This window comes from Corythoichthys intestinalis, chromosome 1, assembly GCF_030265065.1.
Source record: "Corythoichthys intestinalis isolate RoL2023-P3 chromosome 1, ASM3026506v1, whole genome shotgun sequence".
Lineage (NCBI taxonomy): Eukaryota > Metazoa > Chordata > Actinopteri > Syngnathiformes > Syngnathidae > Corythoichthys > Corythoichthys intestinalis.
In genome coordinates this window covers 70,556,832-70,568,709 of record NC_080395.1, presented here as the reverse complement: position 1 = coordinate 70,568,709, position 11,878 = coordinate 70,556,832, and the positions used below count along the sequence as shown (strand labels likewise).

Genomic DNA, 11,878 nt, shown 5'->3' with positions numbered 1-11,878 from the left:
CCATTCATTTACGAATGCAATTTAGTTTACGTATAAAGATTAATTTGGTGTTCAAAAAGACTTTTTTCAAACTTGAGTCTTGAAAAAGAGGTGGTCGTCTTATAATCACGGCCGTCTTATATTAGGGCCAATACCGTATTGACCTCAAAAACGGCTTCATTTACAAATAACCAAAAACCTTTTATTAAAGCAAACGGGTGTGTATTTTTCATCTTAAGCCAAGTGCTGTTACCATTAACTGTAAAAAAAAAAAAAAAAAAAAAAAACTGGATGTAGCTTGACGTTGTGACAGGAAGCGATCGCCCAGACAGGTGGTAGCGCTTCGATCTGCACCGACGACATCAGATTAGCTTGACGTCCGCCAGTGACACGTCACGGCGTGCTGTCAGCGCCGTGAAGATTTGCGGGTTAAGGCCTTGATATTTAAAATCCTCCTGGTGGACGCCGTCAACAGTCACACGGAAGCGGTCGACGTAGCACTGGATGATCACCTGAGCAACGAGTAGATGTCAGTCCGCTGTGCGGTATTTGTTTTTTGACATTTTGTCTCACCTCGAAGTTGAGTCCAGGTTCAATGGGGAGGGAGTCTGCCTCTGTCTCCTGCTCGACGTCCCAAGAGTTGCCCAGTTTGGAGTCGAGCACAATCTCTCGCCCGTTGACGCGAAAGCCCAGGTTCAGCGCTGTTCCGTTGGCCATGCGCAGTTGGAAGATGACCCTGCAATTTTACATGTTGTCATGGCGACGGCCTTATTTGTGATGGGCGACCTGTCTACGGAGGTACACTCGATACCGTTAGTAGCGTGTGCTCAAATGAGCGCGCAGAGAAAAAAACCTGATGAGCGCAGGAGTCGAGAAATTAAGCATTATTGCTAGATCAGAATAGAGGCAGCACAGGTGTGCCGAAATTGAGCAAGAGCAGGAGGGGTGTTTTCTGTGCTCAATCCATTATTACTCGCTCAGAATAGAGGCAGCAATATAACGCCATACCTGTCCAGCCAAGCGCCTACCTGTCTGCCTCTGGTTGGACTTGTCCTCTGATGACGATGCTGCGGCCCACCCCGAAAAAGCTGAGAAGCCTAACTAAGAATCCTTCCTGGAAGTGCCCACACAATATGGAACAGGTGAGTAGATAATGTCATTTGTGTAGTCAATGATCAAAAACTTGCCTCATTAGGTGACATAACTAGCATGCACGAGTCTCTGATGTCTTCGGCCGTGCGCGTCAGTATAGAAGTCTCATGCCAAAGTGTGACGTTCCCTGGTCCTGGATGCAGAGCACATGGGAGTGGAGCCCGGCAGGTAGGTGCTGGAGGAAGGGTCCCACATGGAAGGGTGGAGGGAGGAGGTGTCCCGCATGGAGCGGGTGTGGGAGGGCATGGTTCACGAAGTGCACAAACGGGGCAACTGGGACACGCCGGACAATTACAAGTCGGGCAAACTGGACCATTGTTGGCTGCAAGGATGCAACAGATGGCGTTATATTGCTGCCTCTATTCTGAGCACAGAAAACACCCCTGCTGCTGTCGCTCAATTTCTGCTCACCGGTGCTGCCACTATTCTGAGCGAGTATAATGGATTTTGAGCACACCTCCTGCTCTCGCTTCATAACGACTCCCGCTCTCGTCAGTTTTTCTCTACACGCTCAGTTGAGCTCACGCTACTAACATGTCACAAAGCCAACCAATAAGATCTAGCTTGTCTGTTTGCCATCTGCTAGTTGTCTGATTGGTTAGCTTCTTGTTAGTAGCGTGTGCTGAATGGCGTACCGCAAGCAACACGTCACTTCTGCTCATTAATATTCATGGCGATAGCTACAGTTGCTAAGTGGGGAACAAACGGGAGCTTGTCCCCAATAGTAAATGAATGGAAATCGTGTACGAAGGAGATGTTTACAGAGCTAAACCTACCAATTCTCTCCAAAAATGATGTCCCTGGTGCCAAATTCGCTGGCAACGATATGGAAGAACATAATGTCCAGTTAAAGAGATGGCTTGAGTGTCATGGGCTGAAAAAGGCGAAATAAACGAGCCGAACTAAGCATATCCTTAGCTTTTTAATCGATGCGACTGACAATGACATTCTCCTGTTTCACCAAGCTATCCTTTACCATCAGCCCCATACGTCGCTGACCGTTCTTGGGGGTAATTTATATTGTTAGTTTTGTGGAGCAATCGCAAATGCTACTCAGTGACCGCCAACAAGCACTTTTCATTTTTTCATTGATAACAGATCTTAATTCTATAATTATGCTCCGATATCATTTTAATTCCAAGCAGCATTCCTGTAGGAAGGATTAAGCAAGAGCAGGAGGTGTGCTCAAAATCCATTATTGCTCGCTTTGAATAGCATAGCACAGGTGTGTAGAAATTGAGCGAGAGCAGGAGGGGGGTTTTCTATAATCAAAATCTATTTTTGTTTGCTCAGAATAAAGGCAGCATTATAACGCCAAACAGATGAGAATGTTTCAAGACACGCACAACAGGCGAAAAATTTATGACTTGTGTACCTTCACAGATGAATCGCTTCCTAGATGAGCAGTCATATCCATTGTAAAATCCCCTTCCATTCAAAGTTAGGCAATCTTTCCAAAGTGTCATTTTGCTCTCTTTAGACTTCGGGAAGAATCCCTGTGCATCACACGGGATGTGTGGTCTTAGCCGGACGTTTTCACAATGATCTCACTATATAACCTTTGTTGTACAATGGACCATTCGCAAAGTCAACCCAAGGCTCTGTCACTGACTGAACGAATGATTTATGGATGATGGCCGGGCAAGGGCGGAGGTTTGGTCTTAATATCGGTAGGGACGATATAACAGCATAACCTGCATGTACACTTTTTGCTGGGGATGGGACATTAATAAGACCAAAAAAATTTTGTGAATGGAGGTCAGGGCTACATTTCTCACCAATATGAACCTAATTATTTTGATAGGCTAAATGATTAATTCAAAATAAATCTGTATTGACCTATACTAACTTTTACACTGCAAATTTATAACGTGTAATCTGAATCTTTTTTGAGTGTTAAAGGCCACTTTAAGTAAACATTACTATTTGTTCGTATTGAGCCCATACATCTAAAAGTTGGTCATTTTTCACAAGTATTTGATACACTGCCGATTTTGCTAGTTTTCCCACTTGCAAAGCATGTAAAGGTCTGTAATTTGTATCATTAGTTCTCTTCAACTGTGAGGGACAGAATCTAATACAAAAACCAGAAAATCACGTTGTATGATTTTTAAATAATAAATTTGCATTTAATTGCATGAAATAAGTATTTGATACATCACAAAAATCGAACTTAATATTTGGTACAGAAACCTTTGTTTGCTATTACAGATACCAAACGTTTCCTGTAGTCCACACAATGCAGCAGGGATTTTGGCCCACTCCTCCATGCAGATCTTCTCCAGAGCCTTCAGGTTTCGGGCCTGCTGCCGGGCAACACGGACTTTCAGCTCCCTCCATAGATTTTCTATCGGTTTTAGATCTGGTGACTGGCTAGGCCACTCCAGGACCTTAAGATGCTTCTTCCGGAGTCACTCTTTAGTTGCCTTGGCTGTGTGCTTTGGGTCGTTGTCATGCTGGAAGACCCAGCCACGACTGGTGTTCTTGGGGTTGTACTCATCCTTCTTTTTCCTCCAAACACGACGAGCCGAGTTTAGACCAAAAAGTTCAATTTTGGTCTCATCCGACCACATGACCTTCTCCCATTGCTCCTCTGGATCATCCAGATGGTCAGTGGCAAACTTCAGACATGTCTGGACATGCATTTGCTTCCGCAGCGGGACCTTGCGTGCGCTGTAGGATTTTAATCCATGACGGCGTAATGTGTTTCCGATGGTTTTCTTAGTGGTTCCAGCTCTCTTCAGGTCATTGATCAGGTCCTGCCGTGTAGTTCTGGGCTGATCCCTCACCTTCCTCATGATCAGTGATGCCCCACGAGGTGAGATCTTGCATGGAGCCCCAGAACGAGGCAGATTGACTGTCAACTTGAAATTCTTCCATTTTCTAATAATCGCTCCAACAGTTGTTACCTTCTCACCAAGCTGCTTGCTTATTTTCCTGTAGCCCATCCCAGCCTTGTGCAGTTCTATTATTTTATCCCTGATGTCCTTACACAGCTCTTTGGTCTTGGCCATTGTGGAGAGGTTGGAGTATGTTGTTTGAGCATGTGAGCAGGTGTCTTTTATACAGGTAACAAGTTCAAACAGGTGCAGTTACTTCCGGTAATGTGTGGAGAACAGGAGGGGTTCTTAAAAAAAGAACTAAGAGCCGAAATATTTACTAGTTGGTAATGTATCAAATACTTATTTCATGCAGTTAAATACAAATGTATTATTTAAAAATTATGCAATGTGATTTTCTGGATTTTTGTATTAGATTCCGTCCCTCACAGTTGAAGAGAACTTATGATACAAATTACAGAGCTTTACATGCTTTGCAAGTGGGAAAACCAGCAAAATTGGCAGTGTATCAAATACATGTTCTCCCCACTGTAAATCAAGAAAAAATATTCTTTCAAATAATGTTTTGAACAATGTTTTTGAATTAAGAACATTTCTGACAAACAAGATTAAATATACAAACAAGTCATCAGCCAATTAAATGTGCGTTTGAGGGGAAAAAATTGGCTGACACATTCCGCGAGTGAAAAGGGGTCAGTGTAAGTCTGAACATAGAGAAAGTACTGTAATTGACGAATCAAAGTCACTTTTGCACCCACAATTAAAGTTGTCTCAACGTTGAAATCCTTACAAATGATTTCCTTACAAACATCCTTAAACGTAATTTTGATTATTAATATTGAAACAACGCTGAATCAATGTTGTTTTCGACCAAAACGCCCGCTCATCCATAATTCAATGACTTTTCAATCATATTTCCCAGTCAATCATAAATAAACTCTTTGTCAACATTAGTTAATCAACTATGTAAATAAGGTTGCTTAAAAGTTGTTGGGGATAATTTGAGCATCGTGAAAAGTTGGTAGTGTTCTGTCCTTACCGTCCCTATGCAAACCTACACCCTTGTGGCGGGGGTTCAAATTTATGACTTTGCACTACCACAGCTACCTACCTTTTAAAAAAAAAAAAAAAAAAAATTATTAGAAAGCGTAAGTGTCCTTGGGTGGCTGTCTGGACATTCCGTTGTTTTGGTCTACGACAGCCTTATCTTTAGCGAGTTAGCGTGGATTCGGTGAGCCTTTTTGTTTGTTAGGAAAATTATGTTTTAAGTCACGACCGCATTGCTTTTCTATGCAAATATAGGGCTAGATTCGGATTTGGCGGGGTGGTTTTGCGATAGGTCCATTCCAACTATGTGCTCATATATTGCCCAATTTATTCACGTGAAATGATTTACTCACAACAGGTCCGTAGTCAAAAGCGTTGATGTTGTAATCCCAAGAGAACCAGACGCGATAAGCTTGTCGGAACAGTCCCACCCAAAACTCTGGGTTCCCTGGGAAGTGACCGATCCTGTCTAGGGGAGGAAGCATGCAGTTTTCGCACAAAAACACGAGCCAAACTGGAGGTGAGATGGTTGCTGTCATTGTGCTCACCAGTCACTGCGTAATACACAAGGGAACAACTGAGAACGGCCGGGAGGCCATTCCGCTTCCTGCAGTAACCCTCGAGTTGGTCAAAAGTCAACACAACGTCGCTAAAAGAAAAACAACGATCGAGAATCCGCTCCCATCCATCACCGACACACACTGGCGATCTTGGATCTGAATAAACATCTCGGTGATTAGCCGTATCATACAACTTCAAACACAGTGAATTAACTACTCACACGAGACCACCGACGCCGAGGACGTCAAAAAGGTCGCCGACGCCGAGGACGACAAAAAGGTCGCGCAGGCGGCGGCCATCAGAACAAGAGGGAACATGGTGACACTGCAAGCGGAGAAAAGGCTTCGCGCTGGTGAGGTTCTTTAAGTGGACTCGTTCCAGGCTCAGACGAGAATGATGCTGGTTCCCTTACTCAGCAGATCTAGTGACGGGAGTTTTTAGGTAGGCAGTGGACACCGTCGTCAGAGTAGGTCATGATGTCATAAACGCAAAAAAGTCCAAAGAGAAAACAAATCACAAAGCGTTTACATTTGCACTGTTGTATGTAAAGACGTCCCAAGCTTTTTTTTTTTTTTTTTTTTTTAAATCAGTTTTATGTGTATTTTTGGAGACTGCTGTTTCTATACATGCATGGCCCTCTAAGTTACAAAGTGAAAGACTGTATTTGTTAACGCATCAGATTGCAAACAATCAAAGCAAATGCTTGTTGCCTATTAACACGCAGGATTTTGATTCAACAAACGCTACCAGGGAAATGTACCATAATTTTCTAAGTCGTTTTTTTTCATAGTTTGGCTGCGGGTGCGACGTATATGTGAAATTATTACACATTATATCATTTCACATGTTGTTATGGTGGTTTGGAGTGACACCGACGGTTTGGTAAACTTATTAGCTTGTTCTTTATCCTATAGTTATCTGAATAACTTTACATTTACTCAATCACACTCACTTATTCAGCATGTTGTTCTCTACTATGGGGCGCCGTTTGTAAAGCGGCACATGCTGGAAATTACGACAACATTTTCTCACATTTAGCGCTACACAGTGTTGAAAACGTGGTGTGAAATTTTTTGTCACTTTTTTTTTTTTGCACATTTACAAATCCAGAACTAAATAATTTAAATCTTAATGAGGAATAAGCGGCATGGAAAATGAATGAATGAATGAATTTAGATCCTATATTCTAAATGCTAAATCTGGAAACGGTTGGAGCTAAATATTTAGCTTAATATGCAAATTCACATGACTGGAGACCGGAAGTAATACAATAAAAGCTGGAGCACAAAATAGGTTTTATAAATTTTCAAGCAACGTAAATGGACAGTCTGAGCTGCTCCACCAGCTTTTATTTTGTTACTTCCGGTCTCCAGTCATGTCAATTTGCATATTAAGCTAAATATTTAGTTCCGACCGTTTCCTGATTTAACATATAGGAATGTTTGGTTCTGGATTTAAAAAATCAGGTCTAAAACTTCTTATATAAAAATAAGTTGCTAAATAATGTTGTAAATGTGCAAAAAATTATTTAAGTTGCTGAATAATGTAGTAAATGCAAAAAAAGACTAAAAATTTCACACCATTTTAAACACTGTGTAGCGCTAAATGTGAGAAAATGTTGTCGTAATTTTCAACATATGCTGCTTTACAAACGGCGCCCCGTAGGCTACTGTATTATTTTAAATTGCCTTTCAAGATGACATATCTGTTCTATGTGTTGGATTTTATCAAGTAAATTTCCCCCAAAATTGCGACTTATACTCCGGTGCGTCTTATGTTTTTTTCCTCTTCGTTGGGCTTTTTATGGCTGGTGCGACTTATACTCCGAAAAATACGGTATTCAGGCAATTAAAACTGTAAAGCATTGCCGCAACTATCATAAATTTTTATGCTCTATGAGCCATAAATCACAGCAGACATTTGAAGGATTCAGATGGTCTGTCCATTATTGTTTTACGTTCTAAGTTGCACATATACTTCTTCTCATAGGTACATTTGGTAATCGTACTAATGTACGCCTGTTGCACCCTAAGTTACTTTAATGTTGACATCACAAAGTAAGGTGGCTATTATGCTCTGATACATGTTTTTTCCATTTTAATTATGCCACTGGTACAAGGTGTTTCGTTTACATGATGCAACTTTTTCCCAAATTATCTGACTTACATGGCATTATTTCCTCTATTTAGGGTTAAGAGTATTTTTATGTATTGGATATTGACTGCCATTAAGAAACGATATTGAACTCATTTGTTTGTAAAAGCGGCAAAGACGCCTACTTAACACTGTAACTACTGTGATGTTGACATCACAAAGTAAGGTGGCTATTATGCTCTGATACATGTTTTTTTCTATTTTAATTATGCCACTTACTACTGTGATGTTGACATCACAAAGTAAGGTGGCTATTATGCTCTAATACATGTTTTTTCTATTTTAATTATGCCACTGGTACAAGATGTTTCGTTTACATGATGCAACTTTTTCCCAAATTATCTGACTGTTAGATGGCATTATTTCCTCTGTTTAGGGTTAAGAGTATTTTTATGTATTGGATATTGACTGACATTAAGACACGATATTGAACTTGTTTGTAAAAGCGGCAAAGACGCTAACTTAACACTGTTACTACTGTGATGTTGACATCACAAAGTAAGGGCTATTATGCACGATTTTTTTAGTATGCTGCTGTCACAAGGTGTTTCTTTTTAACTTTACACAAAAAAAGCTTTATATGCACCCATTTCATGTTGTGTGTGTTTTTACATGATGCAACATCTATTTTTCTTTTAATCATGCAACTGTTACATGGCATTCCGTTTAGTGTGTCCGCTGAAATCATTTAGGAGCGGAAACATTTTCTCTCCATCCTCGTTCTCCTCTGTCTCCGTCCTGCTTGCGTGCTGTTGCTCTCCCCGGTTGGGGGTCAACTCCCATGCTGGGCCTCAGGTTCCCCGCTGGTGGGGTACTGGGGTAGAGTGGGTAGACGCATACACATTACAAATATTGGTTGCGCACTCACCACTGATCACACCTATTATCCCTTATTCTTATTCTTCTGGTACTTGGTATCACCTTCCCAACTTGTGTCCCTTTGGTAAGAGTAGTTGGACAGAGACAACGAGACTTAAATTACGTAGTTAAATCGAGACAGCTACGCGACGTTACGTAGCATGTATGTAACATGAATTTAATGATTTTGTATCACATTTCTTTCTTTGTCCCATTCTAAAACCTTTTCTTTCCAGATGCTTTCTCTGAATAAACAAAATCAACCACAATGGGAGTACACTTAAGTCCTGTTACACTCTACAATACTGTACACAGTGGTGCGCATTAAACCCTTTATGGTGTCCATTTACTATTACATTACTGCTGCATCACTAAGAAATTACGTTTTATCTGCCATTTGGTTGTATTACGTTCACGTTACACAAACCCAAGCAACGCCAGGCCATACTGCTAGTGTTGGAATAGTTCTATTTTTAACCCCCCCCCCCCCCCTACAATACAAAAATGTGATGGCAACATCCCAAGAAATAGGGCTATGAAATAATTCAACGTCAAAATGTTGTAGCGCTCCAGTGACCAACTCCACATGGCTACATGGGTTCAGCACCATGGACAGTGACGTTAACTCTGACATCACAAAATATATAGACATGTTTCCTAATTGAAAATTGGACGGCGCCATGCTTGACATTTTCTGCTTCGGACTTCAGGTTTAGACAGAACACAATGAATTGCGATTCACGCAGACAATGTTTTAAACTGCCAAATCAAACCAGAGGAGCCCATGAAATGAGACTTTCTGTGGTGCGCTTGGTTGTATGAACTCCTGGAAGCGCCTATGTACATATATGGTGGAAAACACTCAGGTGACTGGAAGTTCTATTCTGGGACCCCCAATTTGGCCAAATTTCAAAAATTTCCAATATGCATGTAAAATCCCAATTTTCTGAGGGAAGAAAAATTTTATACAGGATGGCATTTTTGAAAAAAAAAAATTTTTTTTTTAAACAGTAAAACCTTATCTGGAGGTGAGAGCACGCGAGAGCAGAATTACAGACGCCAAGACTTCAATGAGATATTATTGCGTACAGAGGCGTAGCAAGGGTCCCCGGGGGCCCCAGGCAACAAGCAACATGGGGCCCTTCGAGCGTGTGCAAGTAAGGGGGACAGTTGGACTTGGAGTAATAGAAGAAAGAGTAGCAACACAAAAATACCACCATCGGATTCGCAGGTATATAATTTCTGTAAAATCACTAGTCAGATTGGCCCTACGACCCACCAAATTCAAATTATTCCATAAAAGTCACTGATTGGTGGACTACCGACCGAAATGAGTATTAAATTTGCTAATAAAATTGTTTAGATAAAGTATTTGGCGAGGAATACGATAGACCCATTTATAGATTTTTTGGGAAAAATACCCATTTCTTTAGTCACATGAATAATGAGGTGGCCTCTGAAAATCAACATAAAAAAACTCGGCAAGGACTTTCCAGAGAGTACTTGGTGATTCTTTAAACAATCATGTGGTATTAATAGCTGTTTGGGCTTTCTTAAACATGTATAATCTACGTGACATGGTTAGTGCTGATTGGGATCAGAATCGTTAGATAATCTGCCAAATGATTCCATGGTATTGAAACACTCCCTACACTTGTCGCTGCGACAGTGCTCTAACGCTGCTTGTGCTAAATCTGTTGGCCCTCTGGGGCCCCCCTGCTGGCTGGGGGCCCTAGGCAATTGCCTGGTTTGCCTAATGGGACGCGACGCCTCTGATCGTGTACTTACCTTGTTTCGATCCAAAAATATGTTGCATGCATCACCGAGCGTCAATTAGGCTCGAGCGTATGACGTGGCACTCGCGAGGTTTCCGCCGCTATCGCCATTTTGGAAGCAGGAAGTTCGGTGTCAGAACCACGGGAAACATAAACAGTGAGGCATTTCAACACAGGTCGCTCTTTAAAAATGGTTGGAAATTATTGTGCGGTAAAGAATTGCAACAACCGATCGAATAGAAAGGAGAATGTACAGCTCGACGGAACCCCATTGAGAAAAGGCGAGGGAAAGGTCATATTTGAATTTATCAAACGTCGAAAAATGGCATGGGTGGCCTCGATCAGAAGGAAGGGCATAACGTTTTATAATTCTCCAGTTACACACAGAGTTTGCTCTATGCACTTCCACTCCGGTAAGTTAATTTCGTTGTCTACGCAAATTTCGGTAACTTTATGCCCTAAGTCGGCCTGTTGTTAGCTATAGCTACAGCTAAACAACTAGCATGCATACATGTGCATTGTCTTCATAAGACATAATTCCTGTCGATGCTAAATGAAAAAGCTGTAATATGTTGACGTGAGAGAGTGGCAAAAAATTTGTACACAGGCTACATTTTCAGCAACAAAAAATGTGTACATCCGTGGTCACAGACTAATGTAAACACACATTGCCTACCTTTGCTAAAAAGATGGTGTTTCCGTTTGCTACGGTCATAATGTGCAGGTCCTGCACCCATCCGCAGCAAAACTGTTTGTAGCTTTGTAGCGATTTGTAGTTTCGGAATTGCTGATGAGTGTAGTAACTTACACCAAACACTAAATACAGCATGATGTCCATTTCGCGTAGTGGTGGAAGCTTGTCGACATCTTTATTCCATTTGTGTTCGGCTTGCTTGTAAGGGTCAACATTGTTCACATCCTTAAATTTGCTCACATATCTGTCCATCGCCGTGGTAACAAGTTTGTCTCTGTATCGAACTGGCAAGTTTTCCTTACTTTTTTCCATCTTTGGCACTCGTAGTTGAATTGCATTTGTCGTTTAAAGTTTAAATGCCCCGTGATGCAGACGGGCTTCCAATATGGCTGCGTTGTGCAAATCTCGCATAATCCCCCGTTGCTGTGACGTAAACGCTCGAGCCTAATACACAGCTGTGAATGGCAACAGCTGGATTTTTGGGGGATTTTATGGGTGAAACACGGTAATATAACAAGGGTCGCGATGCAGAAATCGCAGACATTTTTTCTTTTTTTCAATTTTTGTTTGTATTGATTATCTTTTGAACATTTTTTTTTGCAATTGTTCTTTGTTTGGATCGACTAACACAGGGGTCCCCAAACTACGGCCCGCCTCCCCATTTTGTCCGGCCCCCTGAACAATTTTTTCTTTCAATAGTGTGTGGCGGAATGACGTTTGATGGAGTCTTGTTGCCGTGTTCGGCCGTTCATGCGTCTCTTGTGACTCGCTAAGAACTCTCTCTAACCCAGCCAGAAACGTGACTTGTGACGTAGCCA

The 11,878-nt window shown here is 41.6% G+C and overlaps 1 protein-coding gene across 1 annotated transcript; it reads right to left on the bottom strand.

Moving 5' to 3' along the window:
* Positions 1–204: 204 nt before the first annotated feature.
* LOC130923865 (uncharacterized) lies at positions 205–6,010 on the bottom strand. Its single transcript, XM_057849997.1, has 8 exons — positions 5,800–6,010; positions 5,567–5,734; positions 5,372–5,487; positions 2,507–2,627; positions 1,163–1,453; positions 1,008–1,089; positions 553–715; positions 205–491 (listed from the first exon to the last, which is right to left on the bottom strand). Exons 1-8 carry the CDS (start codon positions 5,894–5,896, stop codon positions 342–344), a joined length of 1,188 nt encoding a protein of 395 aa, XP_057705980.1. The 5' UTR covers positions 5,897–6,010; the 3' UTR covers positions 205–341.
* Between the last annotated feature and the right edge of the window lie 5,868 nt (positions 6,011–11,878).